The 26,649-nt window shown below is 64.8% G+C and overlaps 6 protein-coding genes and 1 long non-coding RNA gene across 16 annotated transcripts; 3 read left to right on the top strand and 4 right to left on the bottom strand.

Annotated features, from left to right (window-relative positions):
* Window positions 1-1,017: 1,017 nt before the first annotated feature.
* Window positions 1,018-2,858, bottom strand: LOC136112969 (protein S100-A8-like). 4 transcript variants are annotated; one of them, XM_065857911.2, is made up of 3 exons: window positions 2,686-2,858; window positions 1,726-1,957; window positions 1,018-1,280 (listed from the first exon to the last, which is right to left on the bottom strand). In XM_065857911.2, exons 2-3 carry the CDS (start codon window positions 1,927-1,929, stop codon window positions 1,116-1,118), a joined length of 369 nt encoding a protein of 122 aa, XP_065713983.1. In that variant the 5' UTR covers window positions 1,930-1,957; window positions 2,686-2,858; the 3' UTR covers window positions 1,018-1,115. The 4 variants fall into 4 exon arrangements, with proteins under 4 accessions (XP_065713983.1, XP_065713984.1, XP_071656450.1 ...); XM_065857912.2 differs by lacking the exon at window positions 2,686-2,858 and adding an exon at window positions 2,040-2,202; XM_071800349.1 differs by lacking the exon at window positions 2,686-2,858 and adding an exon at window positions 2,060-2,202.
* A 1,973-nt stretch (window positions 2,859-4,831) lies between these two features.
* LOC136113015 (protein S100-A7-like) lies at window positions 4,832-8,134 on the bottom strand. Of its 2 annotated transcripts, none has more exons than XM_065857961.2 (3): window positions 8,066-8,134; window positions 5,485-5,645; window positions 4,832-5,264 (listed from the first exon to the last, which is right to left on the bottom strand). In XM_065857961.2, the coding sequence occupies exons 2-3, from the start codon at window positions 5,638-5,640 to the stop codon at window positions 4,983-4,985; spliced, it is 438 nt and encodes a 145-aa protein (XP_065714033.1). In that variant the 5' UTR covers window positions 5,641-5,645; window positions 8,066-8,134; the 3' UTR covers window positions 4,832-4,982. The 2 variants fall into 2 exon arrangements, with proteins under 2 accessions (XP_065714033.1, XP_065714031.1); XM_065857959.2 differs by lacking the exon at window positions 8,066-8,134 and adding an exon at window positions 5,794-6,280.
* Window positions 8,135-9,056: 922 nt separating this feature from the next.
* On the bottom strand, window positions 9,057-12,625 carry MLLT11 (MLLT11 transcription factor 7 cofactor). The gene is made up of 2 exons (XM_065857832.2): window positions 11,998-12,625; window positions 9,057-10,596 (listed from the first exon to the last, which is right to left on the bottom strand). The coding sequence occupies exons 1-2, from the start codon at window positions 12,125-12,127 to the stop codon at window positions 10,322-10,324; spliced, it is 405 nt and encodes a 134-aa protein (XP_065713904.1). The 5' UTR covers window positions 12,128-12,625; the 3' UTR covers window positions 9,057-10,321.
* On the top strand, window positions 10,612-11,754 carry LOC139825900 (uncharacterized). The gene is made up of 2 exons (XR_011736055.1): window positions 10,612-10,669; window positions 10,974-11,754. It is a non-coding gene; the product is annotated as an uncharacterized lncRNA (long non-coding RNA).
* Window positions 12,626-13,975: 1,350 nt separating the features above from the next.
* Window positions 13,976-17,305, top strand: CDC42SE1 (CDC42 small effector 1). 2 transcript variants are annotated; one of them, XM_071800400.1, is made up of 5 exons: window positions 13,976-14,093; window positions 16,289-16,469; window positions 16,556-16,666; window positions 16,972-17,046; window positions 17,166-17,305. In XM_071800400.1, exons 2-4 carry the CDS (start codon window positions 16,416-16,418, stop codon window positions 17,041-17,043), a joined length of 237 nt encoding a protein of 78 aa, XP_071656501.1. In that variant the 5' UTR covers window positions 13,976-14,093; window positions 16,289-16,415; the 3' UTR covers window positions 17,044-17,046; window positions 17,166-17,305. The 2 variants fall into 2 exon arrangements, with proteins under 2 accessions (XP_071656501.1, XP_065713903.1); XM_065857831.2 differs by lacking the exon at window positions 13,976-14,093 and adding an exon at window positions 14,769-14,914.
* A 1,048-nt stretch (window positions 17,306-18,353) lies between these two features.
* On the bottom strand, window positions 18,354-21,730 carry PRUNE1 (prune exopolyphosphatase 1). Its single transcript, XM_065857761.2, has 8 exons — window positions 21,476-21,730; window positions 20,530-20,634; window positions 20,255-20,460; window positions 19,890-20,074; window positions 19,656-19,814; window positions 19,462-19,556; window positions 19,224-19,382; window positions 18,354-18,983 (listed from the first exon to the last, which is right to left on the bottom strand). The coding sequence occupies exons 1-8, from the start codon at window positions 21,512-21,514 to the stop codon at window positions 18,663-18,665; spliced, it is 1,269 nt and encodes a 422-aa protein (XP_065713833.1). The 5' UTR covers window positions 21,515-21,730; the 3' UTR covers window positions 18,354-18,662.
* A 253-nt stretch (window positions 21,731-21,983) lies between these two features.
* MINDY1 (MINDY lysine 48 deubiquitinase 1) lies at window positions 21,984-26,329 on the top strand. 5 transcript variants are annotated; one of them, XM_071800399.1, is made up of 10 exons: window positions 21,984-22,322; window positions 23,385-23,854; window positions 23,951-24,008; window positions 24,078-24,145; window positions 24,257-24,415; window positions 24,708-24,810; window positions 24,881-25,023; window positions 25,095-25,280; window positions 25,425-25,610; window positions 25,980-26,329. In XM_071800399.1, exons 2-10 carry the CDS (start codon window positions 23,408-23,410, stop codon window positions 26,100-26,102), a joined length of 1,473 nt encoding a protein of 490 aa, XP_071656500.1. In that variant the 5' UTR covers window positions 21,984-22,322; window positions 23,385-23,407; the 3' UTR covers window positions 26,103-26,329. The 5 variants fall into 5 exon arrangements, with proteins under 5 accessions (XP_071656500.1, XP_071656499.1, XP_065713828.1 ...); XM_071800398.1 differs by having other exon boundaries at window positions 23,382-23,854; XM_065857756.2 differs by having other exon boundaries at window positions 21,984-22,672; window positions 26,000-26,329.
* The last annotated feature ends 320 nt before the right edge of the window (window positions 26,330-26,649 follow it).

Genomic DNA, 26,649 nt, shown 5'->3' with positions numbered 1-26,649 from the left:
CGTCACCGAGGTTCAGGGGGTCATTGTGACCGAGGGGACCCTCAGATCACGGAGTCCAACCGCTGACCTGGCTCTGGGGCGGCAATGCCCCAGCCTTCAGTGAGGAGAAGGGCAGGATCACAGGCCATTGTCACCCAGAAACTGCTTTGTTGGTGCCGCAAGGCATCCCCAGATGGCTCAGCGGGGACAAGACCCTTGTGCCCCCTTGTGCCCCCTTGTGCCCCCTTGTGCCCCCTTGTGCCCCCTTGTGCCCCCTTGTGCCCCCTTGTGCCCCCTTGTGCCCCCTTGTGCCCTGCAGGAGCCCATCGGGGCTTTGGTGAGAGTGTTTTACTGGTGGAAAACTTCGAGGTGGAAACCCTTTGATCTGGGCTGGGCTGGAGGGAGCGCTCTGGTGGGCCGGCTGCACGGCGAGCCTGGGAGTTCTGAGTTACCACTGCGGTTTGGGGAGAAAACTTTAAATCTCAGAATTTCCCACAGGCTCTAAGCTGTACATGCAGGTGTTCTCTGTGTATTCCCCCCTCTGAGGGCCCCCGGCTGTTCCCGCGGTGAGGGCTGTGCTGTGGTCAGGGCTGTCAGGGCGTTCTCACTGCTCACAGGTAATTCTGCATCCAGAGGATGCGCTGGAGGCGGCTGATGGGGAGAAGGGTGAGGATGGGCAGAAGAGGAGGCGCCTCCCCAGGACGGGCTGTGCTCGTCCTGCTTTGGGCGGGGAAATTCCCCTGCCTGGAGGAAAACCCTCTAGTAAGGTTAAACCCAGCAGAGCTCAGGAGGTGTGTGCGCTGGCCTTGTGGGCACCGATCCCTCCTGCAGCCCATCAGCCCGGCCGCCTGGCTCGGCGCGGGTGCTGAGCAGAGCAGCTCTTGCCCGCTCGGCTCCCCAGCTGTAAGGGAGCTTCTTCAGGGGCTTTGGGGTGCCCCGTTCAGCCAAGCCGCCGTCCCGTGGCTCTGGCAGGACGGTGCGTTTGTTGCGGCTGTGCCCGCCCTCCCCCGGGTGTAAAGCGCGTGTCGAGACAAGGGCTCCATGCACTCCAAGCGCTGCTTTATTGTCGCACGAGCGATCTGAGCGGGCAGAGCGGCCAGAGCCGAATTCCGCCCCGCGTTTCCCGCGCGGGGGCTTCAGTCGCGGTCCGGCCCGCAGGGGTCGTGCCCGTGGCTGAGCCGGTGGGCGTCGTCGGTCAGCTTGGCCAGCACGGTGCTGAACTCCTCGAAGCTCAGCTGCCGGTCCTTGCTCAGGTCCGTCTCCCTGAAGAGGTCCCGCAGGTAGCTGGCGCGGTCCCTGCCCTGCAGTGGGGGAGCGGAGCTGTGTGAGGGCGCCCCCCCCGCCTTCCCGGGCTGCGCCCCCCCCCCCCCCCCTTCCCGGGCTGCGCCCCCCGCCCCCCCCCCTTCCCGGGCTGCACCCCCCCCCTCTCCCCGGGCTGCTGCGCCCCTCTCCCTCCCCGGGCTGCGCTGCGCCCCCCCCCTTCCCGGGCTGCACCCCCCCCTTCCCGGGCTGCGCCCCCGCCGGTGGAAGCCGAGCCGGCTTTATCCCTGCGTGCCCTGGGAGGTTTGGAAGGCGCAGGATCGTTGTGGCTCTTCCGCCTGGCGGTTATCCCGTAGGTAAAACCCCGCATGGACAGGTTCTTATCCAACACCCCTCGGTTCCTCCCGCTCCCCCCGGGGCGCCCCTGGGATCCCCGGCCCCATCCTGCCCCGCGCAGAGGGGAGCGCAGCCCGCGCCAGCACTCACGCAGTTCTGCAGGAAGTGCCGGGCCTGCTCGTGCAGCAGAACGTTGAAGTCGTCAAAGCTGAGGAGGTCGAGGCTCCCGCTCCGGGCGCTGTACCGGTGGTAGACGTCCACGATGGCTCCCAGCGCCGCCTCCAGCGAGCAGTTTCCCGGGAACTTGGGGTCTCCCGAGCGCTGCCCGGCCTCGGGCAGAGTGGCTGCGGACATGGCCGGGCTCTGGATGGACCTGCGGAGACTGTGGAGAAACCCGAAGGCCGTGAAGGGCATCGAAACCCAGGCGGCTCCTTGCGGGGCTCTGGTCCCGCAGCCCCGCGCACCAAGCAGGGTCGTGCGGCACCTCCGGCCAGGTCTGCACCGGCACCCGCGCCTCGCCGGGCTGGGGAGCCAAGGGCACCCGGCGCACCCGGGGGCGGCCCGCGGCTCCCCAGCGCTGGGCGGGTAGTCTGTGTTTCTAGGGATATTGCTGGTTTACAGCATCACCCTCTAATTTTAGCTTCACCTAATCAGCAGCTTGTTCCTAATGACCTGGAGGCATTTGTGGGCGGGTCAGGGTGCAGCTGGGTGCCCGCACCGCTGGCAGCAGGATGAGTGCAAGGCAGGGAGCACAGCTCAGGTGCGGGGTTTCTGCAGCTTCTGCCTCACCCTCCTCTTCCTCTCTCTATGAATCTCTCTTGACTCTTTGGGCTCCAAGCCCTTTTCTCTGCGGTCACCGAGCACAGGGACCCCGCTTTCTGCTGGTGCCACCGTGCAGGGACACCCCGGGGGGCGCTCTCCTTGCCAGCAGAAACAACTGCACCTCCGCTAAAGACGGCACAGAAATGCCACTAATTCATATTTGTTTTGTTGTAGCCAAAACCAGCCTCCTACCCCGCCCCGCGCAGGCAGCATCACCCTGCGGTGAAACACGCGTTGCACTGATAGCAAAATCGCTTTTCCCGCGAGAAGCATTGCAGGGTTACCTACCCTTGTGTCCAAGAGGGTTTGCGGAGAACGGGTCTGTTGTGGTGGCCCGAAAGCCTGGGAAGCCCTTTTATAGATGTCTGAGGCGTCTTTCGTCAGCCGCGGTGACACACCTGCTGCAAGCAGCGGCGTGCGCTGCCCTTTCCCGCACCCGCGGATTGCGGGGTGAAGCTCTGAGCCCCTCCCTGCCTCATGTTTCCCCACACGGTTCCTGGATGCGCCCACCGGGCTCCGGAGGCGCTGCCCCTCCCCGGGGCTGGGCTGCCCGTGTGCCGGTGACACGGGGACAGCGCTGGACGCGGCGCCGCGCCCCCCGACGTGAGCGCCAAGGGCGAACCCATCTTGGTCCAACCTGCCCCTTGGCCCCCGTTCTCTACGACAGTAACCGGTTGAACACAGGCAAAGGTGTTTTCCAGGCTATTTCCCATTGCTTTCTATATTCACGTCCCTTGTACCAGACCTTTCCTCCTGCTCCATAAACGTTGTGGAGGGAACTGGACGTAAAACAAGAAGAAAAAGTGGTGCCAGGGTCTGTAACGTCTGGACCATCAATCAGTGCCTGTTTTGCAACAGTCACCACGGTGCCATCCACCTTGCGTTAGCAGAACAGGTATGGGAAGAATGAAGAGGCTACAAAAAGATGTAAAATGAAGATGATAGATTTCGGGAAGAGGGCAGGAACACAAACACAATGGTAACCACCCCGTTGAAGGATGCTTCCTGCAAGTGCTGAGGGCAATATCAGGAACTGTTGCGTGAGTTTTGTTCTCTCTGTAGCAATTATTTTGTTTGCTGCTCTGCTCCCCAGGGACGGCCAAGGATGGGGCGTCCATCCCCGCTCCGCCACGGGGCAAAGGCTGCGGGGGAGGCAGCTTGTGGAGCCCAAATGGCACCTGGGTGGCAAGGGAGTGAACGACGCCCGCCTCTGGGGGACAAGGGTGGGTCCCCATGGGCAGAATTGTGGAGCCAGAGAGCGATCACCTGTGTCACCCAGCCCAAGTGACCACGCCAGGGCCCCGCGCTTCCTCCATGGCTCAATTTCCCTCCTGGTTTCGTTGATGTTGGAGCCTCCTGAGCCTGAGGGTTTCCCACCCAGCGCAGTCACTGGCAGACAATAGGAGCCCTGTTCCACTCATTAATCCCGGAACCCGGAGTGGCTCGGAAATGCGCTGTGACGGGGGCTGCTGCCCTACCCTAAACAAAGCATCCAGGTTCACTGTGCGGAGCTGGTATGGGCTCCGGGGAGCCCCTCGGCCTTTGCCCACTGTTGTGCTGGGGCTTGCCGGGTCAGTGCTGGTCGCTTTGTGGGGTGCAGATGATTGCGCGCGCCCCGGGTCCCGGCAGCGCCCCCTGTGCTCTGCCCGCGGCGCCTCCTGAGCCGCTGCGAGGAGGCGCCGGGAGAACCGGGGCTGAGGACGCAGTCATCGCTGCTTCTGCCCGCAGCCCCGCATTCACAGAACAGTTTGGGTTGGAGGGACCTCCCCAGTTCCTCAGTGCCCCCCCTGCCATGACAGGGACATCTCCACCAGCTCAGGTTGCTCAGAGCCCGTCCAGCCTGGCCTGGGATGTCTCCAGGGATGGTTCAGCCACCACCTCTCTGGGAACCTGGGCCAGGCTCTCACCACCCTCAGGACAACAATTTCATTCTATCCAGCCTGAATCTCTGCTCCTTTAGTTTAAACCATCACCCCTTGTCCTATCACAACAGGCCCTGCTGAACATCCTTTGCTGTCTTTCTTATGGGCCCCTTTTGGGTATGGAAAGGCCACGCTAAGGTCTCCCCGGAGCTTCTCTTCTCCAGCTGAACACCCCAACTCTCAGCCCGTCCCCAGCAGAGCTGCTCCAGCCTCGGGTCATTCCCGGGGCTGCTCTGCCCCTCTCCAGCAGCTCCGTGTGTGTCTGTGCTGAGGACCCAGCACTGGACAGGAGGGGAGGGTAATGGGCTTTTAGGTGTTTCGGGATGCAGAGCCCACGCCGCCCGCGCTGCTCGGCTGGGACGCAGAGCTGCTGTCCCGCTCTGTCCCCGCAGGGTCCCCCCGTCCCGCCTTCCCCTCCCGGTGCCCTGGTTCACCCTGCGTTTAACCCCACGGCCAGCGGGTGCGTATCGCATCGCATCCTCCCGCAGACAACGGGACACAGCACGGCTGCGCTTGGTGCTTGAAGAGATTTTATTTCAGTGCCACAGACAGAAGCCGATGAGAAAGCTTTGGTTACAGTTCGGCTGTGCTTGTGGACAAGTGGAAGGGACGATGCTGCTGGGGGGGCACGGTCCCGAGGGTGCGACCACCCTGGCAAGCGCTTCACTTGCGGGGGCTGTGGCCGCTGCCACGGTCCTGGTTATGGGTGGGACCGTGGCCATGGTCGTGGTGATGGTCATGGCCATGGTCGTGGCCGTGGTCATGGCCTTGACCAGCCTCTGGTTGCTGTTTGTTCCTCTTCTGACTTTCGTGGGACCTCTCGTGGGCATCGATGACCACGCCGCTCAGCGTGGTCAGGAACTCGGTGAACCTCAGGCGGCCGTCGCGGTTCTTGTCCGCTCTGGAGAAGAGCTGGTTTATGTACTCATCCACGGACAGGCCGGGCTGCGGCAGGACAGAGGGACACGGGTCAGCGTGGGGCACAGCGGGGCCGGGTCACCAGCCCACAGCCGTGGCACGAGACAAACCCAGCCGGGATCCTGTGGCTCCAGGAGAACCCGAAAATACCCTTTCGCCACTCTGGGGCCTCCCAGCCACCCCAAGGATCCCCCGTTCCCACGGGCAAGCACCCGGCTCGGGCGAGCGGGGCCGGCTCGGCTCTTACCGTCATGTTTCTGTGGAGGAAGGGCTCGGCGTTCTCCTGCAGCAGCTGCGAGAACTCGAACTTGTTCAGGTAGTCGTCTATGGGGGGGCTCTTCAGGGCGTACTGGTGGTAGATGTTGACGATGCACTCGAGGGCAAGCTCCAGGTCGCTCTTCATCTTTGCTGGAAAGAGACAGGCAGAGACACGTTAGACCCGTGTGAGGGCGAGGAGGGCTCCGCTGGCTCTGGCCGCCCGCACGGGGCCACCGGTGCCGGTGCCGTTTCCAACTCCCGTGCCACCCGAAGCCGCCGCCTGCCAGGGTGTGCGTACCGGTGGTGCTGGGGCTGGCGGCTGCGCGGGAGGACACGCGGGAGCGCTGCTGCGCGTTGGAGGCAGTGTCTGCTTTTTATACCCTCCCTGAGCTACAATTTGTGACACCCTCAAATTTATTTTGGGGTGATAACCCCGGAGTTGTGCAAGGCTGCTCAGCACACCCAGGCGGGGATGTCTTGCCTGGAACTGCTGCTCTGACTGGTGAGGAGGGAGGGACGCGCCAAACTTGTTAGGGCAAAACAAGGAAACGCCAAGGGGCATTTCCAGAGGAACTGGGATGTTGTGAGGTGAAAGCCCCGGGCGCGGGGCTGTGTGCGGAATTCAGAATCACGGCGTCGTTTTGGCTGGAAAAGCCCCTCGAGATCAAGCGACATCGTTAACCCCCCCCCGGCACTGAGCGTGTCCTGGGAGCCCCGCCTGTCCAACCCCCGGGACAGCGACCCCAGCGCCGCCCTGGGCGCCCCGTCCCAACGCCCCACGGCCCTATTCGGGAAGCAGCTCCCCCCAACAGCCGATCTGAACCCCCCGGTGCAGCTCGAGGCCGCCGTTCGGGGTCTTTGCAGAGACGATGGGGGAGGAGCGTTTCTGGTTCACCGAAGGGTGCGGGGTGCGGGTCTCTGGTTTTGTGCTCACTGCTCCTCTCTCTGCCCCGATTGGATTTGGCGGGTGATGCAACACGGACCGGCGCGTCCGCCCCGCCCGCTCTGCAGGACCGCGAGCGGCACCCGCATCCCTCCCTCCCGAGCAATTGAACAGGGAAAGGTGCTGGGAACCCGGGACCGCGCCCGGCCCGAGGCGGCGCCGCTTCCCGGCACCCGCGATTGCGGCCCGGCAGCGAGCGGAGGCACCGGCCAGCGCCGCCGCCCCAGCGCCGGGGACGGGGGACCCGCGGGGGCTGCGCAGCCCCCGGCCCGCACCCCAAACAGCCCGCGGGGTGCGGAGCTGGGGGGACAGCGGAGGTGGAAAGGGCCCCGGAGCACCAGGAACTGGTGCTGGGGAACAACCCTGGGTTAAACCTGGGTTAAACCTGAATTAAATCATGCATAAAACCCTGGATTAAACCTGAGTTAAATCCTGGATTAAACCTGGGTTAAACCTGAATTAAATCATACATTAAACCCTGGATTAAACCTGAGTTAAATCCTGGATTAAACCTGGGTTAAACCTGAATTAAATCATGCATTAAACCCTGGGTTAAACCTGAATTAAACCCTGGGTTAAACCCTGGATTGCCAAAGCGGGACCCAAGGGGCCAGCGTTGCGGTGGGGCTGGGGCAGCGGGAGCTGGGGTGCTGGGGGGTGGGTCAGTGTTCGCTTTGGGTGCTTTGCTGTGGGTTTTTTGTTGTTGTTGGTTTTTTGACTTTTCTTTTTCCTTCTTAGGTGTTTTTTGTTTGCTCGTTTGCTTTTGGGTTTTTTTATTTGTAATTTTTTGTTAGCTTTTGGGGTTTTTTCCCTGCTTTTTCGGGGTTTTTTTTCTTTGTTTGCTATTTGTTGGGTTTTTTGAGGTTTTGGGGTTTACTTTTTTTTTGCTCCACTCTTTTGCGTTTATTGGTTGTTACATCTTTACTCGGCTTATTTGCTTTTGGTTTTTGGAATTTCTGCTTTTTGGGGTTTATTTGTCTCTTTTTATTCTTTCTTGTTTGTTTTTCTTTTTCCTTTAGTTGCCTTTTTTCCGCTCTTTTCCCGTTTCTCGGGGGACACCGCGTGCCCGTGTCCCTTTTCCCGCCCCGTTACGCGTTGTCATTTGCCCCAGTTCGGGAGGTTGGCTGGGGGAGCGAACCCCCGGTTACTCCACGGTTGACCGGGCGGGCGGGGCTCAGCGCAGCCGGGACTCGAACCCGCGATCCCCGGGGCCGGTGACTCATCCGCTGTGCACGGGCGGGCACCTGCGACCCCCATCCCTGGATGAGTCACCGGCCCGCACACCTGGTCCCGGGTTCGAGTCCCGGCTGCGCTGAGCCCCGCCCGCCCGGCCCCGCAGCCGCGCGGAGGCCCTGGCGGGGAGCGCAGGACCGGGATGGAGCTGCGGCACCTGCTGCCCCCTGCAGGCCGGTCCGCTCCCCCAAACAGCCTCCCGGACGGGCGCAAATGACAACGCGTAACGGGGCGGGAAAAGGGACACGGGCGCGCGGTGTCCCCAAAAACGGGAAAAAACAGAACTGAAGTTAAAAAAAACCACAAACAGCAATCAAAAAGATCCAGAAATTGGGCGTAAAGATAAGCAAATAAAAGGGAAAAAATAGAAAACAAAAATGGGAAGAAAACAAACCAGGCGGCTGTTCCCGGCCCGTGCCACCTCCCCGCCTCTCCTCGTCCCATTCGGGCTGTTCTCACCCCTCCCACCGCGGCCGCACAAAATGGCCGACCCGGAAAAGACGACGGGAGGCAGTGGCGGAAGGATATCGGTGTCAGACAACAAAGAGTCCGCCTCTGCCGGCGGATTTGCGCTTCGCTCGCAGATTTCGGCAATTTCTCCTCCTTTTTCCCGGTTCCCTCGCCGCTCCGGAGTCTGGAGGAGCACGGCGAGCAATGGGGAACCCCAAAAGGGGAGCATTTTCTCTAGCGGAGGGGTAGCGCGGAGACGCGCAGGGGTGTTAGCGCGGAGACGCGCAGGGGTGTTAGCGCGGAGACGCGCAGGGGTGTTAGCGCGGAGACGCGCAGGGGTGTTAGCGCGGCTGGCGGTGATGCGCCCCTGCAGTTAGTTCCGGCAGAGGCGTTTGGGCGCCAAGTACAAAATGGCGGCGCCGCCTTGAGGTGACGGGGCTGTGGGCCTTGTAAAGTCCTTCGGTATGTTTGTATCTGTAAAGAATATATATATGTGTGTATGTCAGTAAAGCCTGTGAGCCTCTGTCCCCTCCGGGTGCCTTCCTGTCCCGGTTTGGGCTCCCTCAGGGTGCCTGGGCCGCCCTCCCTGTGTCGCGTTAACCCCCCAGGCAGCCCTGACGCGCTCAGCGCCTGTTTTGAGGTAAACATAAAACCCTGAGGCCTCTTTCTTCGACCCTGGGGCCTCTTTCTTCTCTAGTGTTCGTCTGAGACGAGTCCCTGTGGGGTTTGGAAAAGCTGGAGTTCAAATAATAGCCTTAATGCTCTTAAGTTATAATAATCCCTTAGGCTCAGTTTTTTTCCACGCTCAAACCCTCTGCGTCGTTTGCAAAGACGCAGGTACGTGTTCTCAAGTCCTCAGCTCGACTTAAAGCAATTAAATGGAAATAACTTGATGTTAGTCTACATGGATTTTTTGAAGCGTCCACAGGAATGCGTATGCTTTCAAATCATTTTATTTAAAGTCTCGTAATAAATACTTCTGGGGGGTTTCAAACAGCTCTGCGTAGGGGGATTAACAACGTTTCGGTTCAGAGTGGCAGGTTTGGGGGTCTCTGCGCTCCCTTGCCAGGGTACAGCGCCGATTTCTTGCAATATTTACCTATTTGGGGCACTGTTGAAGTCCCCCCGGCCACGTCCCCCCAGCTCTTAGGGCAGTTTCGGACGCTCCACATCAAACCAAACCCAAAAAAAGCACAAAAGGACAAACCGGCCGTGTTCGCCCTCCCGGAAAACGATATCGGGGGAAAACTGTTTAAAGGCCAAAATGACCCAGGGTTGTTTGGTGGGTTGGCTTGTTTAGGGATGATGCTCAGAAATAAACCTCGACCCACGGAGAGGGAACCTCCCAACAGGACGTTGGTGAATGAGCGGGTTTCGCTGTTATTGGTAAAGGGGATGATTAATTGGGTGGGTAACCAAAAACACTTTCACTCCGGGGCGAGATCGAACTGAATCCTCTGTTTTACGTTCCAGCTCAGCCCCCGTCACCCCCGGCCCCACGACGGCCGCGGTCCCAGCCGGGAGTCGCACCTGGACAGAGCGCGAGGGGAACACGCGGGACAATGGCAGCTGGGCAGTGAACGTCCAGCCTTGACGCCACCGAGCGGGGTCGGAGGTTTCCAGGGCTGTTACCCCCCGGCCATCGTTTCTCCTGCTCGGGCTCCAGCCACAGGGCTCGAAGCGGTTTATTTGTGACAGAGGTTTGTGCCCCTTCCGCCGCCATCATCCCCAGCAGAGGTTAGAGGAGCGAAGCGGCTCTTGGAGAAACTGGGCCAGGGAAGTGCAAGTGGAGACGATTCCCGCCGGTCCCGCGCCGCTCCCTGTGCACAAATGGGTTCATTTGAGAAGAAAAACAAGTGAGAAATGAGCACAAACGCGCGTCCCGGAGCGCGGGGACGCGTGTGGGGCGGCAGCGACCCCCAGCACCTTCCCGGGGAAATCTGGGGGCTGTTTGTTGCCCTCTCCCCTCGGATTTGCCCCCCCGCTCGCACTGTTGTGTTTCCAGCTCTACTGCAAGATGAGAAGAAAAGAGGGGGAACGCGGAGAGGGGCCGAAGCTTCGCAGCATCGCGGTGAACGGCCGCGCTCATTAACAACATCGAAAGAACTGCCCAGAAACAACCAAAACACCCCAACCTCCAAACCCACAACAAAACCGAACCCTCGCGCGCCCAGCAGAGAGGGAGAGGGGCCGAGGGGCTTCAGATGAGCTCGAAATCTAAGGAGCTGATGCTGGCGATGGGAGCCCTCCAGAAGTTGAAGCTGTTGAAGGGCAGCAGGCCGTCCTCCTCGTCCGGGCCGTCACGGCGGGGCCGGTCCCGCTCGCCGCCCAGCTTGCCCAGCCCCTTGGGCTTGTAGAGGGTCCCATCGCTGAGCCCCAGCCCCTCCAGCTCCGCCACGTCCAGCCGCGGGATCGGCAGCCGCCAGTAGATGAAGGAGTCGTACTGGCTGCTGATGGTGTCCAGCATTTTCCAGGCTGTGAGGGCAAAGAGGGGAGAGAAGAGGAGGAGAAAAGCTCTTCAGGAGTTGCCCTAGAGCGGCTGGAACAGGTGATGTGGCATGGACCAAATCCCACGGGGCTGGCCCCAGGAATGAGAGCGGTGTGGGGGAGGTTGGGCTCTGGGCTGGGGCTCAGTGCTGGGCTGAGCTCTGCGCCGGTTTGATCCAACACTCGGAGCCGTGATTTGGAGGGGTGGGCAGTGGGATTTGCCCCCCGTGCCTCAGTTTCCCCACCTGCATGAAAGGGAGGGCGGGAAGGCCAGGGTGGGAGCCACCCCCTTCTCAACCACACCCCCCCCATTCATCCCACACCCATGGAGTGACATCCTTGTCCCCCCCACCCTGCTCTGACAGAAACCCATTTTCCACCAAACCGTACAAAAGGCTCTTGCCCTTTCCCTGTGCTGAGCCTCCCTGGAGCAGACAGCAAGGGGGGTCCCTGCGTGGCCCCATAGCCCCTGTCACCCCCCGTCCCACCCACGTGGCACCGCATCACCCCGGGGGACCGTGACAGAACCCTCTAGAAAGGGCTGGGAGAAGCATCGCTCGGCGTTGCCATCGCTCCGTCCGTGTGTCTGTCCACACCGGGGGTGCTGGTGCCGCAGAGCCCCCCCCCAGCCCCGCCCAGACCCACAGAAACGGGAAACGGCAGCAGGGGACGCGGCCTGAGCTGAGTCACGGCGCTGACTCGCGATTCCCCGCACAGTTGTGTCAGTGCCCCGGCGCGTGCGCCCGCCGAGCGGGGGGAAAGAAAAACCAGACGCTTCTCCCAAAAATACCCTCCTTTTCCCCTGATTCCCCGGGTTTAAGCGCTGGGAATCCGAATGCTAAAGGATGATTCAGACGTACCTCGAATCACGCCCCCCCCGGCTCCCCCTCCGTGCGATGCGCAGTGACCAACTGCTAAATTTAAGGTTCTGGGTGTAGCCCAGAGGCTGTGAAAGGCTCCTGTGTCACCCCACGAATAAACCGAGCCACAGGGCTTTGAAAGAGCCTCCCCGGGGGGATAGCCCAGGGAACCTTTCTGCACATTGTTTAATGGTGACGGATGTCACGGACAATGGATTTTAAAGCTCCAAAGCGGGGAAAAGGGAGTTCAGTGACAAGAAATTAAAAAAATCAAACGTTCAGAAAAGGCAGTTATGGGGAAAAAATAATAAAGCTCCTGTGTTGCGTGTCACCCCCAAGGAAGAGCATCTCGGGGGTCAGCGTGGTCCATGCGTCCACGGAGGTGGAAACACCTTTATCCCCTTAATCCCTGCTGGTCGTTGCTTATGTCCCCCCAAAAAAAATAATCTGGGGGTGCCAATGCCTCCCGGCACCCAAACCTCTTCCAAAACCAAAGCATTCTCCCTCTGTTCGTCCCGCCACCCCTTACCTGTCAAGGATGGACGGACGGACGGTGTCTTTGTGCCGGGAGGCGTCGCAGCGTGGCTTTGTCTGCCGGCGCGGCTGGGTCTGCAATGCAGCCCCTCCGAGGAGCCGCTCGACCAATTCCCCTTCGTCATGGGGGGGGATGATGGAGAAACGACGGCAGATGAGTCAGCGGCTCCCACCCGCGGGGGGGAACCTGCGCGCTGCGCCCCGGACAGGGATGTGTTAAATGGACCTGCAGCGATTCCTGGCTCGCTCCGGCTCAGGATTTGGGGTATAACAGGCGGTTTTCAGCCTCCAAGGAGGCGGCCAGAGTTTATTTTTACCTGCGTGTGAGGAAACGGTGCCCTGGGCTGTAGGAGGGCGCTTGTGGGTCAAGCAAAACCACCCAGATAAGGAATTTTTGGGTTTTTGTGGCATTGCTGAGCCTGGAGGTGTTTGGTCCTGATGCTGTGTGGGAAAAAATACCTTGGCTTTGTGTCTGGAGCTGGAAGTGGGAGGGTGGCGCCCAGAGCCGGTGACACTGCCGGGCTGGGACCCGGGGCCAGGGCACCTGGCGCAGCCCCTGCCCCCCTCCCTGGGCTCTGCCCGGGATTCACATTCCTGTGGGGCTTTAGGAGGGTTTTTCCTCCCTTTCCTCCCCGTTCTGGTGCGCAGCTGGTTCCGGCTGCTGCCAAGTCCTTTCGCCAGCGCTCGGCTTGCAGCCGGGCTATTTCTGCCTCCTCCTCCTCCTCCTCTTCTCCCTGCCGGGAGCCAAGAGGATCCCATGTCCCTGCTCCTGAACGAGCCGGGTTTAGCTCGGCCCCGCCACCGCCCAGAAAATGCCGACCGGGGGCCCGGTGGAGGATGCTCATCCCTCCCGGGGTGTCAAGTGTTTTTGGGGATCCCGAGGATGTGCGGCCCAGCTCAAGCTGGATGGGACCTGTCTGCTTTGGGGTGTCACCTACTGAAAGGGGTGGCTCGTGTGTGACAACCCAAAGTGTGACATCCCTCCCCAAGAGAAGGGACCAGACCCCACAGGGGACACAGCGATGCGCCGTGGGGACCCAGATCTCTTCACCGCAGCTTTGGACCCAATGGCTTTGTTCCGGGGGGGCTGTAGGGGGACAGTGTCCTCTGGCAGCACAAGAACCAAAAAAAAAAGGGCTCTTGAGCTGAAACGAGGCCTCAAACACTCGGGGTATTATCAGCCCCGATGGCTCAGGGCAGGCGGGGACAGAGACGCGACTGAGAGGGGACAGTGTGGCCTTGTTAGGGATTGCTGGAGTGGGAGCCGTTGGGGACACTTGGGATGTGGGGGCTGACGCAGGACGGGACACCCCAGAGGTGACACCAGCTTGGCTGGTGCCTGCAGCCGTGGGATTGTGCTGGTGGCAGGACCGTGGGCGGTGACCGTGGGCAGTGGCGGTGGCAGGACCGTGGGTGGTGACAGTGGCAGGACCGTGGGCAGTGGCGGTGGTGGCGGTGGCAGGACCGTGGGCGGTGGCGGTGGTGGCGGTGGCAGGACAGTGGCAGTCGTTGTGCAAATGGAAGGGCTGGTGATGCTGCAATGCTGCTCTATGCGGCCGTGGTGGGGCCAGGGGTTCCATCCTTTCTGGTGCTTTGGTCCCCCCGGCGTTGGGGACCCCCCACATCCATGGAAAAAGCGGGAATAAGGCCTGGGAGCAAAACTGGGCCCTTGGGGGCACCCCAGTCTTGATGGGCACCCCCAGCCCTGCTGGGACACCCATCCCTTCCAAGACCCCCAGGACCCCCAGCCTTCTGGGACCCCCCAGCCCTATTGGAGACCCCAAAGACCCCCAGCCCTGCTGGGATCCCCCAGCCCTACCGAGACCCCCCCGGAACCCCCAACTTTCCGGGATGCCCCAGCCCTACCAAGATCCCCAGGACCTGCATCCCCGCCGGGCCCCCCGAGCCGTTCCGGGCCCCCCCAGCCGTCCGTGCCCCGGCGCGGCGGGCCCTGCAATGCCGGCGGTGTCCAGGGTGGGAGCTGGTGCTCCGGGCCGGGCCGGCGGGAGCGCGTCCCGGGCCACGCCTGCCCGCTGCGAGCTGGGACCGGCCCGGGACCCGCACCGGGACCCGCACCCGCCAACGGGCCAGGTAACGGGGCCGCACCGGGACCGGCCCCGCGGGAGCCGCGACCCCGCGGAAGCGCCCCCGAAAGCGCCGTGGGAAGGCGGGGGGGGGCACCGGAACGGGAAGGGGGCGGCGGGGGGACCCCCCCCTTGCAGCCCCCTTGTCGGAGCGGGGAGTCCTACCCGGACCCCCAACCCTGCCCAGACCCCCAACCCCACCGGAGCCCTCGGGACCCCCAGCCCTGCCGGGACCCCCAGCCCTGCCGGGACCCCCAACTCCCAACTCTATGGGGACCCCCCACCCTACGGGGACCCCCAATTCTACCGGGGCCCCCCAGCCCCACCAGGACTTCCCAGCCTTACCAGGACCCCCGAGATCTTCGACCTTACTGGGACCCCCCAGCCCTGCAGGGACCCCCCAGCCTCAGAGTGACCCCCGGGACCTGCAGCCCCCCTGGGACCCCCCGCCGTGCGGCACCCAGCGCTCCGAGGTGGCAGCCGTGCCGTCCCACACAAAGGGGGTTCTCCCCCCATGTTGCTGCCTCATCGGGGGTCCCGGGCCCACAGCTGGGGGGTCGTGGGGCTCTCACCCAGCATCCCCCCCACCGCCCTCCCTTCCGCCCCTGGAGACCCCAGTGGGCGGGTGACCCGCAGTGCTGGGGGTCCCGGCGCAGCCCCCGCCCGCCCCCGCCGTGCCCGCCGGTGACGCAGAGCCGCCGAGCGGTGCTTTCCCAACCGGGAAGTCATTTTGTGTGTGCCGGCTCGGCTGGGCCCGGAGCCGCCCTCCCTGCGGCTGCCGCGGCCGGGCCCCCGCCCCGCGGAGGCGGACACAGCTCCCTGCAGGGGGTGAGTGGGGAGGGGACACCCGAGACCCCCGGGGAGGGGGCACCCGAGACCCCCGGGGAGGGAACCGGGGCGGCCGCGGCCCGTGGGACCCGCCACCGACAGCCGCGCGGAGCCGGGAGAGCGGCCGGTCCGGCCGGCACCCTCCGCGGGCCGGGAGGACGTGAGCCCTGGCGGGTCTGGGGTGGCTGGGGGGAAGGAGGGGTCCGAGGGGGGGCTCGCGGCGGCTCGAGCCCCTGGGGGTCACCCGGGGACCCGCCGGTGGCTCGTCCGGGGCTGAGCGCGCCGTGGGGGCTCCCCAGGGACCCTTCGTGGTGCCGAATTTGGGGGTGCGCCCTCCGCAAGGCCTTTCCGCCGCGGTGCCGGATCCGGGGCGCTATGCCGGGGCCGGCTCCGGCAGCCTCATTTGCTAAGGAAATGGGGCCAGAAAGGAAAGCGCCCCCCCCCCCGCTCCGTCCGTCCGTCCGGTGCAGCCCGGGGGTGCCGGTCGGCGGGTCTGGCCCGGGCACAGCCCCGGTTTGCGCCACCCGGACGAGTCACAACCTGCCCCTCGGCACCCGCGCGCCGGGGGCTGCGTGGCAGGCGGCCCCGGCCCCCGAGTTCAGGGGGGTCAGCGCCCCGTTTCGGGGGTGCCGGCAGCCGCGGGCCCTGCTCCTCCCCGCCACGGGCAGGAAGCGGCGGCCGCGGCCTTCGGACCCATCCGGCGCGGGGCAGAGGAAGGGACTCTTCCTGTTTGCCGGCGCCCGTCGGCCGGAGCGGCCAACTCCGGCCGAGCTCGGCCGTGCCCGGCACAGGCGCGACCGGCGCCCCGGGGACCCGCGGGCTGGCGCCGGGTCGTGCGCACCCCCCGGGCGGTGAGTTCCGTGCGCCCCGCCGGGCGCTTGGGCAGCGGAGTATTTGTCTGCCCTTGATGGGGAGGAAGCGCCCGTTTGGGGGTGAACCCTCTTTCCACACCCTCTGCCTACCCTGCTTTGCCTGCCCCCCCCGGGCCGTGGCGGTTTTGGGGCAGAGTCCCCGGTTTATTTCATTTTTCCCCTCCGTCTGCCTTTGAGCCGGAGCGGAAGAGCAAAACCTCCGGCCTCTTTTCGGAAAGGCCGGGATATTTATAGCTGCCTGGCTCAGGGAGTTGGGATTCGCCGTGGCCGCCTCTGTCCCCCCATCCTGCCGCGGCATCCCGTCCTGCGCCGGGGGGCCGGGACGGCTCCTCTGGGTGGGTGTGAGATGCCCCAGGGTCCCTGGGGGTTTCTGGGTGACGCTGGGGTCCCCTGAGTGTCTCTGTCTCTGCTCAGTTGGTGGGAAGTGGGTTTGGGGTTGATTTGGGGAGGCAGGACTGTGGATATCTCTCTCCCCCATTCCAACCCGCTCTGCCTCCCCCAGGTCCATCCCCACCAGCTCAGCCACCCCGACCAGGTCCCCCAGCCGTCCCCATGGAGTGACCCCGCGCGGGGGTCTCTGCACCGGCGCAGCCCCCCGGCAGGGAGGGAAGCTGGACGCCACTGCGAATATGAGCGACTTCTGGCACAAGCTGGGCTGCTGCGTCGTGGAGAAGCCACAGCCCGTGAGTAGCGTCAGCCTGGCCGGTTCGGGGGGCTGGGGTCCCGGGGCTGTGGGTTCGGGGGTCTGACGGCCTTGGTCTGCTTGCAGAAGAAGAGGAGGAGGCGGATCGACCGCTCCATGATCGGGGAGCCCATGAACTTCGTGCACCTGACGCACATTGGCTCTGGCGACATGGCCGCGGGAGAAGACCTGCCCATGGTAGGCAGCCCACGCATGGGGTGCCGGTCTCGTGGGTGGGCGGCGGGTGTCACTGCAGGGTGGTGGGTGTCACTGCTGGGCAGTGGAGTCTCACAGTTGGGTGACAGGTCCCAGGGCAGCCTTGTGTTTGGGACACAGATGTTATGCTTGGGTGGTGGGACAGCCCAGTTGGGTGATGAGATGGCCCAGTTGGGTGGTGGGACAGCCCAGTTGGGTGACAAGGTGGCCCAGTGGGGCAGTGGGACGGCCCAGTGGGGCGGTGGGTCCCACGGCGGTGACGCCACATCTCTGCGCCCTCCCCGCAGAGCGGAGCCGTCCAGGAGATGAGGTCCAAGGGCGGCCGAGAGCGACAGTGGAGCAGCTCCCGTGTCTTGTAGCATGTGAGTACTCGGCCCTGAGCGCCATCTCTGCCCCCGCGGCGGCACCGCCGCTACTTAACGCACCCAAACGAGCCCCCGCGTGTGCGGGTCCCTAACCCGGCCTCTCTTGGACTTGGCAGATTCCTGGCTTTTTCAGCCCAAACTTGAACTGCCTGATCCCCCAACCGGAGGAGAAGCCGACCTCGAGTGCTTTAACCCCGCGGCAATTTCTGCAGAGCCACCCTCGCCCGGCTCCCGGTGGCTTTTGGCCGTGTCCCCCTGGCATATCCCCCTGCCCGGGGACATCGGGTTGGTGACAACAGCCCCCGCCTCGCGCACGACCAGGATCTCAGCCACAAGGACGCAGCCGCCCTCCCGGAGCCGCCGGGCACAGCCGAGATGTGCCAAATCCCGCCCGTTTTCCCTGATTTCCACGCCGGCATCTCCCGTGGGCCCCCGGTGCCTCGGTTTCCCCGCGGCATCCCAGCGAGGCCGGTCCTGCTGCTGCGGCTGCTTTGGTGCCCTCCTGGAAAGGCGCAGAAGAGCAAAACTGGGACTAAACCCCAACGCTTCAATGCAAAACCGGGATTAAACCGTGATGCTTCGGCGTCTCACCAGCAGCAGCTCAGCGTCGAAACCACCACCCAGCCCACGGTGCTTCCAGCCGGCGTTTCCACCCCCGGTAAACCACCACCTTTCTTCTTTTTTAGGATATATATTGTTTTTTAAGCTCAAAAACCCAACTCAGCGGCCTCCACCGCCTCGGAGGCAGGACCGCAGTGGGGATCTGCGCCGGGGTCTCACCGGCACCGGCCGAGGCAGGACGGGGCCCGACCCGAGGAGGGGCGTGGGCTCCCGAATTCGGGTGCGGGTGTATATAATTTAAATAGCGCCGGGATTAAATATGAAATCGCACATGCCGGGCACCGTGGCCGGGGGCAGCGGCTGCTGCCGCGCTCCACGCCGGTCGCTCCTGCGCGGTGCTGGGCTTTGCCACCCCGCGGCACGCTCGGTATTGGGAAGCGAGTGCCGATGCTTGGTTTGGTTTTCCCTCCCCTGGGAAATAAACACCCCCCCTTGAAATAAACCCCTCGTGCTGCCCCAGGACGCGTCCACCGGCGGCTCCGGCCAAATTTGCCAGGAGAAGCTGAGATCCCACCCCAGCCACGTCCTTCATCCTCCCGTGGGTGCTCGGAGAGCACTTTGGCTCCCGGAAAAGAGTGGGTGACCCCATGGATGCCACGGGGAGGGTGGGGACTGCGCTGAGCACCCCCGGGTGACCCAGCCAGCGCTGGACCCATTGTGAAAGAAAAGCCGAGAGCCAAAAGTGGAAGAAATGAGGGAAGTTTAATCCTCGGAGCACGCGGGTGACAGCCCTGGGCTGGTGTGGGTCTGGGCCCCCGCCCAGGGCCCCCCACAGCCCCCAAAGAACTCGTTAACCACCCCATTAAGTGGGTGCTGCCCTGGCCCCCCCCAAAAACCCACCTGGGGGACCAAACCCCTTGGGGGCAGTGGGGAGCCCGTCGGGGGGCTAATTGCACCAAAACTCATCTCCATTAGAGCTGAGCTCTAACGAAGGCGGCTGCAGCCCCCCATGCCCAGGGAACCCCCCTGTCCTTTTATGCACCCCAAAACCCTCATTTTGGGGAGCCGGGGGGCTGCCCCGCGGCGATGCGGCTGACCCTCTCCAGCACATCCTGGGGACAGAGGGGCGGCACGGCCTGTGCCAGGGGACATTCCTCCACCAGGCTGTTCATGGGGGTGGGCGGCGGGACCACCTCGTCCTCCGGCCCCCCCGCGGGCCCCGGCCCCCCCAGGGCCGCCCGCAGGACCGGCAGCACCTTCTTGCGCGACGCCAGCGCGTTGCCCTGCGCGTAGGTGGCCACGCAGGGCCAGGGGCTCGCCAGGGGCCGGAGCTGCAGGGACGGCGCCGTCTCCTCCTCCAGCGCCCGGCACACCTGCGGGGGAGCGCAGCGGCTGGGACCCCCAGGACCCCCAAAACCAGGGCGTTTCAGGGCAAACCCAAGCACCTCCCTCCACCTCTCCCAGACTGGGAGATTTCAGGGCAAACCCAAGCGCTGCAGCCCAGAACTGCCCCAGACCCCCGAAATCGGGGGACTTTGGAGCAAATCCAAGCAGCACGGCAGGGACCCCCGCCCAGGACCCCCGGGGCAAGGGCCGAGGGTGTCCCCACTCACGGCGCTGCGGAGGGTCTCTCGCTGGCTGTAGACCGCGAGCTGCCGCGCGGGCTCGTTCCGTTCGTTAAAAGAGATGGTCATGGCCACCAGCCCCGCGTAGCCCCGAGCCCGGCAGAACCCCTCCAGCTCCGGCAGCAAGCTGGGCCGCCGCAGGAACGTCTACAGGGAGACAGGCGCTGGTGTCACCCTGCCGTCCCCCCGTGTCGCCCGTGCCTCAGTTTCCCCCGCCCGGCCTCACCTCCAGGTCCACGTAGATGGCGCTGACGGCGAGGAGCAGCTCATCGCTGGACAGGACCTTGAGGTCCTTCCGCAGCATCTGCTCTGTCGTCAGCCCTGCGAGGTGAGAGGGGCCAAGCGTGAACCCCTGGGGACACGTCCTTGTCCCCAAGGAGGGGGGTTGTCCCAGTTTGCTCCCAGTGAGACCCCCCAGACCTGAGACATCAAACTTGGCCGCTTGCAGGGCTTGGAAGATGGTGTCGCGGGCGGGCAGCTCGGGGAACCTCTCCTCGAGCAGGGACACGCACGCCACGTCCCTGGGCGTCACCTTGCCGGCCGCCGGGCTCAGGTTGACGCAGTCCAGGAGGATGGTGCCTGGAGGGGACAACGCGGGGACCATCAGTTGTCACCGTCCCCCTCGCCGGGGTTGCGAGGGCCGCCCGTCCTCACCGTGCAGCAGCGCGGCCGTGGGTCCGTCCAGCACGCCCGGGGGACCCTGCGCAATGCGCTCAGTCACCAGGGTGGCGCAGGAGCCCACCGGCTCCGCCGTCACCCGGCAGCTGGGCGCCCGGTCCCGCTCCAAGGGCCGGTGATCCAGCACCTCCACCACGGCCTCTTCCAGGGCGGCGTCGGCGCTGGCGGGCGAGACGGGGAGGGTGAGACCCCCAGGGTGCCACGCGTCACCCCGGCACATCCCGAAAACCCCTTTTTGTTCCTCTCCTGCCATAAAAACACCCCGGGAAAGTTTTTACCCACCCTGGGCCAAAACCCAGCTGGGTGCCCCCGGCTGTCCCCGCGTCCCCTCCCCGGCTCACCCGGGCAGGACGTGGTGATCGACCAGCGTCAGCGCCAGCAGCCCGGCGCGGTGCAGCGCCCCCAGGTCGATCTCGTCCCGAAAGACGAGGGCGGCGGCGGGGACGCCGTGTTCCCGCAGCAGGAACGTCGTCTCCGTGCGCAGCGCGAAGTCGGCGCGGGGGATGTTCAGCACCGGGACGAAGGCGGCGCTGGGAGCCGGGGCTGTCTGTGGCGGGGTGACAGCTCAGGCGTGTCCCCGGAGCCACCCGTTGTCCCCCGAGGCGGTTTGTCTCACCTTCGCCAGGAAATACGCCAGGGCCAGGGCCGAGACGGTGGAGTCCAGGTCGCAGGCCTCGTTGCCCATCACCACGTGGATCTCACGGTGCTGCCGGATGCTCTCCTGCCGGGGCAGGTGACATTTGCACGTCCCCAAAAACCCCCGAGCCTGTCCCTTCCCCTCGCGGAGACCCCAGAGCTGTCACCCACATGTGCCACCCCTCTCCCAACCCTGGACAACCCGTCCCTCGGGACGAGAGCTGCCCAGGAGCCATTTCTGGCGCAAAAAACGTCACGTTCTGGGACACGTGTGCGAAAATGGGGCCCTGGGGAGAAAGGGACAACCCAGCTCTGCCGCGGTGGGGACAGGGACCCTCCCGACCCGGGGGTTTCAACCCCAGATCCACGCGGTTTTCCAGAGGTGCGTTTAGGGCTGGCCGCCCCCCAAAACACCACGTTTCACCCCTTCTTGCCTGCAGCAGCAGGAAAAAATATCACCCGTGTCCCCCCACACAACCCGCGTCCCCATCCCGTCACACTCCAGGGAGCGTGTCACTTGTTCGGTGACAATTATTTGATGCTGTAACCCAGATTCGCTCGTTTATTCCGTGTTGTAAATCACCGAGAGCCGCCTGCGGCACCGACCCCGCGCCCAGGTGGGACGGGGTGCTGGGGATGCCCTGCCGTGGAACTGGCTTTGGGGTGTCCTGGCACCCAGTCCCCCTGCACCCCAATTCACTAGGCACCCAGCTCCCCTTGCACCCCCGTCCCCCTGTGCCCCGCTTTTCCCTGCACCCCAATCCCCCTGCACCCCGGTCCCCTGGGTGCTCATCTCCCCCTGCACCCCGATTTCCCTGTACCCCTCTTTCCCCTGCACTCACCTCCCCCTGCACCCCAACTCCCTGGGCGCCCAGCTCCCCCCGCACCCCGATCCCCGGTCCCCCCGGTTCCCCCGGCCCCGCTACCTGCAGCGCCGCCCGGTTCCCCTCCACGAACCGCTGCATAACGGCGCCGATCCGCGCCCCGACCCGCCCGGCCCCGCCCAGCCCGGTCCAACAACCCGGTACCGCCCGGTCCAACAACGCGGTACCGCCCGCTCAACCCGGTACCGCCCGGTCCAACAACCCGGTACCGCCCGCTCAACCCGGTACCGCCCGTTCAACGCGGTACGGCCCGCACGGCCCCGCCCCCTGTCACACCGCGGGGCGTGGCCTCGCGCGTGCGTTGCCGGGAACGGGGCGTGGCTGTGAGGGGGCGTGGCTGCGAAGGGGCGTAGCTGTGAGGGGCGTGGTGCTCCGCCGCTGGCCCCGCCCCTTTCCCGGGATTTCGCGCCGGCGGGGCTGGGGGGCGCAGGGAGTGGTGGTGGTGGGGGTGACACCCCAAAGCCCCAACACCCCAAACCCCCCGACACCCCAAACCTCCCGACACTCGAAGCCCTCTGACACCCCCAAGGACCCCGACATCCCCCACCCCTCCCGACGCCTCCCAACACCCCCAGGTGGGCTGTGGCCCCCCCGACTTTCTGCTCCCCCAGGGTGGTGTCGCCCCGTCCCGCCTGGTAACTAGTTCTGGTAACTAGTTCTGGTAACTAGTTCTGGTGACTCGTTCTGGTGACTCGTTCTGGTAACCAGATCCCGGCGACCAGTGGCCGGGAGCAGCCGCCCCCCGGCTCCTCCTCCTCCCCGGCGCAGCCCGGCGGGCGGGGACAGCGGCAGCGCAGCCGCGGAGCGCACGGGAAACGGGGAAAAACGGGAAAAACGGGAAAAACGGCGGCGGAGAGGAGGCAAAGGAGCGAAAAGAGAACGGGAAAAGGTAAAAGGAAGCGCTAAAGGAGGAAAAAGAAGGGGAAAAGGAGAAGTAAAAGAGGAAGGAGGATTAAAGAAAGGAAAAGGATTAAAGAAGGGAAAAGGAGGATTAAAGAAGGGAAAAGGACGGGGAAAGGAGGAAAGAAGGAGGCAACAAGGAGCAAAAAAGAGTAAAAAGGAGCAATAAAGAAGGAAAAAGAGGAATAAAGAAGGAAAATGAGGAAAGAGGAGTAAAAAGGAGGAATAAAGGAAAAAGAATAAAGAAGGAAAAGGAGGAAAAAGAAGGAAAAGGAGACGAGGATAAAACTCAGGAAAACAAGGGAAAAGGAGGAGGGAGCGGCGGCAGCGCGGCCCCAGGTACGGGGGGGCGGCCGCGGTTTGGGGGCTTGGGGAGGTTTGGGGGTTGGGGCACGCGTGACCCCGCTCCGGGCGGGGGCCGGGGCTGAGCCGCGTTCCGCCCGCAGCGCCGCCCGGCCGGTCCCGCCGGCACCGCGGCTGCGGCGGGGAGGGCGCGGGGCTGGCGTCGCCCCCGGGCGCTTGGGCTGTTCTGCGCATACATACACGTACGTGTTTGGTGATTGGCGGTACCCACTCACCTGGCGAGGGCATCTCTTCGGTGTTTCTTTCCTTAGCAGCACTGTTTACTTCCCTGTAGAGCTACTGACCTGTCAGGAGTATTCGTTTATTTACTGTTTATTGATCGATGTGGTTTTATCTCAAGAGTATTTGTTTACTCATTTCTCTGTTTGTCTCTGTGCTGCTTGTTTATTGTCATTATTTAATAGTAATAGCCAAAAAGCCAGATTTTCCAAATTTCCTGACTATTTCAAAGCCAAACTTTCAAAACCTCTTTGGTATTTCGAAGCCAAAGTTTCCGATTCACTTGACTGTTCTATTTCCCAAATCTCTCTGCGTGAGCATTTCACTGATTTATATGTATTTTTTTATCGAAATGCCCGTTTCCCGCCTCGGGGAGACGTTGGGGACGCGGCTGTTCCTGGACTAACACTTGTACTTTTTTCCTGGACTAACACATGTGGTTTTTTCCTGAAACCCCCATTTTTAGCAGGTTTGGGATGCGGCTGCTCCCACATGGACCCAGCGCATCCCCAGGGGCCCGATCCTGAGGGTCCCATGGAGCCGCCACCTGAGCAGGACAGAGGGACATCGTGGGACAAAGGGACCCCCCAGCCCCCGGGGGAGGTCGGGGGGGGGTCAGAGGTGCCTCCCCCCCCCGCCGTGGGTCTGGACGGCTGCGCCCCACATCCCCCCCCCAACGAGCATCCGCAGGACGACGCTCCGGAGCCGCAAAGCGCAGAGGACGGGGTGTCCCCGGCGGGTCCCCGAGCTGCCACGGGGGGGGTGACGGCACCAGCTGAGCCCCCCCCGGCCCGGCCCCCCGCTCGGGACGCGGAGGAGGATTTTTACTGCGTGAAGTGGATTGAGTGGAAGGGGGAGCGGACGCCCGTGATCACGCAGAGCGCCAACGGGCCCTGCCCGCTCCTGGCCCTCATGAACGTGCTCCTGCTGCGCTGGAAGGCAAGGGGCCTCGGGAGGGCTTGGGGGCTGTGGGGGTTCAGCCTCAGCCCCCCCAGTTCACAAGGGGGCCTGTCCCCAACCTCTCTGTGCCCCCAGGTGAAGCTGCCGCCGCAGAAGGAGGTGATCACGGCCGAGGAGCTGATGGCACATTTGGGTGAGGTCCTGGGGTCCCTGTCCCGGGGGGTCCCCGGCTCGCGGCGGGGCTGACGGCGCTGCCTTGCAGGGGATTGCATCCTGTCCACGCCGCCGCCCCGCGAGCCGGCCGAGGGGCTGCAGCTCAACTTCCAGCAGGTGAGCGGCGCCGCCGCCCCCGCAGCCGCCCCCGCAGCCACCCCCGTGCCCCGGGGAGCGCGGGGCTGGGGCGCAGCTCCCCGAGCAAACCCCCGCTTTGTGCTCCCCCAGAACATCAACGACTCCATGACGGTGCTCCCCAAGCTCTCGACGGGGCTGGACGTCAACGTGCGGTTCACGGGGGTCTCGGACTTTGAGTACACGCCCGAGTGCATCGTGTTCGACCTGCTGAGCGTGCCGCTGTACCACGGCTGGCTGCTGGACCCGCAGGTGCGTCCTGGGGACGGGGACGCGGGGACGGGCCCGGGGGGTGGAGGGACGCGGAGCAGGCGGCCTGGAGAGGCTGGGGGGGCCTGGGGGGGCCTCGGCAGTGTCCCCCCCGTGGCAAAGCAGGGTCTCAATGGCTTTTGAAACCCTTCGGTGCCGGGCCCTTCCCCATGGCCGGAGCCACCACCTTGGCTTCTCGGAGGTCCCTGTGGTGGCTGGAGGAGGTTCCGACTGAACCAAGCCGTGGTCCCCGTGTCCCCACGGCCCTGCGGTGACAGCCCTGTCCCCTTGGCAGAGCCCCGAGCTCGTCCGGGCGGTGGGCAAGCTGAGCTACAACCAGCTGGTGGAGAAGATCATCACCTGCAAACAGGCCAGCGACTCCGGGCTGCTGAGCGAAGGTAACAGCGCCGCCCCCGCCGCGCTCCCCGCGTCCCCGGTGACCCTCGTCCCACCCGCCGTGTCCCCCAGGGCTGGTGGCCGAGCAGTTCCTGGAGGCCACGGCGTCGCAGCTGACGGAGCACGGGCTGTGCGAGCTGGCGGCCGCCGTGCCCGAGGGCGAGCTCAGCGTCTTCTTCCGCAACAACCACTTCAGCACCATGACCAAGCACAAGGTGCGGCCCCCGCCCCCGCGGAGCCCCCCCCGCGCCGGCAGGGGCCAACTGTCCCCTCCGTCCCCTCCCAGGGCCACCTGTACCTGCTGGTGACGGACCAGGGCTTCCTGCGGGAGGACGGGGTGGTCTGGGAGACCCTGCAAAGCGTGGACGGCGACAGCTGCTTCTGCGACACCGAGTTCCGCCCCGGCCACGCGCACGGGGGGGCCGCGGCTGCCCCCCCGGGACACCGGCTGCAGCAGAGACAGGTGGACCAGGTCGGACACGGGGGGCAGCTGGGGACACGGGGGGCAGCTGGGGACACGGGGGGCAGCTGGGGACACGCAGTCCCGGCCGGGGATGCTGCGGGTTTGGGGCCCATGTGCTGAGCCCTCCCCCGTCTCCGCGTGTCCCCCCTCCAGGATTACATGATCGCGCTGTCCCTGCAGCAGGGGGGGGGACAGGACCCCTCGGTGCTCAGTGACCTGGAGCTGGCGCGGCAGCTGCAGCAGGAGGAGTATCAGCAGCAGCAGCAGCAGCAGCAGCAGCAGCACCAGCGCCCCCAGCACCCGCAGCACCCCCATCCGCAGCACCAGGGCCCAGCGCAGGTATCGGGGGGGTCTGGGTGCTTCCCACCCCCTGCCCAGCCCCACTGCTCCCGAGGGGTTGCAGTGTCCCCCGGGGGGTGGCGGTGTCCTGGGTGGGGGGGGGCGGTGTCCCGGGGGGGTGGTGGTGTCCCGGGGGGGTGGCAGTGTCCTCGAGGGGGTTGCAGTGTCCCCCGGGGGTGGCGGTGTCCCGGGAGGGTGGTGGTGTCTCCAGGGGGTGGCGGTGTCCCCAGGAGGGGTGGCGGTGTCCCTCGGGGGGTGGCAATGTCCCGGGGGGGGTGGCGGTGTCCCCGGGGGGGTGGCGGTGTCTCCAGGGGGTGGCAATGTCCCAGGGGTGGTGGCGGTGTCCCCAGGGGGGTCTCTGCCCCCCAGCCCCAATTCCTGCCCCCCAGGCCCGCGCGCCGCGGAGGCAGCGGCAGAAGCCGGACTTGGACTGTGCTCTGCTATAGCACCCCCGGGGGTCCCCGCCGTGCCCCCCAGCTCCCAGCCGTGTGACCCCCCGGGGGAGCCCCTGGGGACGGGGACACGAGGGGGTGTCCCTGCCCCTCACCGGGACCACCCGAACCGTCCCAGTGGCCTTAACGCGGGGGGTGTGACCCCCCCGGGGGTCCCAGCGCTCGTCCCTGCTCCGAGACGTGGGGGGACACACGTCTGGGGGGGGACACCGCCCCGCGTCCAAAATGTGGCCTTAGCCCTTGGCAAATAAAGGACGTGTCCCCACGCGCGTGGGTCCGGCTGTCTGACACCAGGGGGGGCCCTGCGCCCCGCGGACACGCGGGTTTGGGGGGGCAGAACGCTCCAGGTCCCACCGACACGCGGGTTTTGGGGGAGCTTGGGCGGTTGGGGGGGGACAGGAGCCTCCGCACCCCACGGACACGCGGGGCGGGGGAGTCTCAGTGGGTGCAGTGGCGCGGCCGGCAGGAGGCGCTGCGCAGTGGGACCGCGTGGGGTCTGGGGGGGTATAGAGCGCATAGGGGGGTCTATAAGGTACACAGAGGGGGGTCTATAGGGGACACAGAGGGAGTGCGCGGGCTCCGTCCGC

The sequence above is a fragment of the Patagioenas fasciata genome, chromosome 30 (assembly GCF_037038585.1).
Source record: "Patagioenas fasciata isolate bPatFas1 chromosome 30, bPatFas1.hap1, whole genome shotgun sequence".
In the NCBI taxonomy this organism is placed as follows: domain Eukaryota; kingdom Metazoa; phylum Chordata; class Aves; order Columbiformes; family Columbidae; genus Patagioenas; species Patagioenas fasciata.
Note: the sequence above shows the minus strand (reverse complement) of the source record. Positions and strands in the feature narration are given on the sequence as shown.

What these genes read in the sequence shown, in the direction of transcription:
- LOC136112969 (XM_065857910.2), bottom strand. Translation starts at nt 1,989, where the DNA reads ATGCCCTTCACGGCCTTCGGGTTTCTCCACAGTCTCCGCAGGTCCATC. An exon ending in GGCACTTCCTGCAGAACTGC is followed by an intron (nt 1,281 to 1,725) that starts GTGAGTGCTGGC and finishes CCCCCACTGCAG; the next exon opens with GGCAGGGACCGCGCCAGCTA.
- LOC136113015 (XM_065857961.2), bottom strand. Translation starts at nt 5,640, where the DNA reads ATGAAGAGCGACCTGGAGCTTGCCCTCGAGTGCATCGTCAACATCTAC. An exon ending in TCCTCCACAGAAACATGACG is followed by an intron (nt 5,265 to 5,484) that starts GTAAGAGCCGAG and finishes GTCCTGCCGCAG; the next exon opens with CCCGGCCTGTCCGTGGATGA.
- MLLT11 (XM_065857832.2), bottom strand. Translation starts at nt 12,127, where the DNA reads ATGACGAAGGGGAATTGGTCGAGCGGCTCCTCGGAGGGGCTGCATTGC. An exon ending in CGTCCGTCCATCCTTGACAG is followed by an intron (nt 10,597 to 11,997) that starts GTAAGGGGTGGC and finishes TTGCCCTCACAG; the next exon opens with CCTGGAAAATGCTGGACACC.
- CDC42SE1 (XM_071800400.1), top strand. Translation starts at nt 16,416, where the DNA reads ATGAGCGACTTCTGGCACAAGCTGGGCTGCTGCGTCGTGGAGAAGCCA. An exon ending in TCGTGGAGAAGCCACAGCCC is followed by an intron (nt 16,470 to 16,555) that starts GTGAGTAGCGTC and finishes GTCTGCTTGCAG; the next exon opens with AAGAAGAGGAGGAGGCGGAT. An exon ending in CGGGAGAAGACCTGCCCATG is followed by an intron (nt 16,667 to 16,971) that starts GTAGGCAGCCCA and finishes CCCTCCCCGCAG; the next exon opens with AGCGGAGCCGTCCAGGAGAT.
- PRUNE1 (XM_065857761.2), bottom strand. Translation starts at nt 21,514, where the DNA reads ATGCAGCGGTTCGTGGAGGGGAACCGGGCGGCGCTGCAG. An exon ending in GGAACCGGGCGGCGCTGCAG is followed by an intron (nt 20,635 to 21,475) that starts GTAGCGGGGCCG and finishes CTGCCCCGGCAG; the next exon opens with GAGAGCATCCGGCAGCACCG. An exon ending in CCATCTACGTGGACCTGGAG is followed by an intron (nt 19,383 to 19,461) that starts GTGAGGCCGGGC and finishes GTCTCCCTGTAG; the next exon opens with ACGTTCCTGCGGCGGCCCAG.
- MINDY1 (XM_071800399.1), top strand. Translation starts at nt 23,408, where the DNA reads ATGGACCCAGCGCATCCCCAGGGGCCCGATCCTGAGGGTCCCATGGAG. An exon ending in GCTGGCTGCTGGACCCGCAG is followed by an intron (nt 24,416 to 24,707) that starts GTGCGTCCTGGG and finishes TCCCCTTGGCAG; the next exon opens with AGCCCCGAGCTCGTCCGGGC. An exon ending in CTCCGGGCTGCTGAGCGAAG is followed by an intron (nt 24,811 to 24,880) that starts GTAACAGCGCCG and finishes CGTGTCCCCCAG; the next exon opens with GGCTGGTGGCCGAGCAGTTC.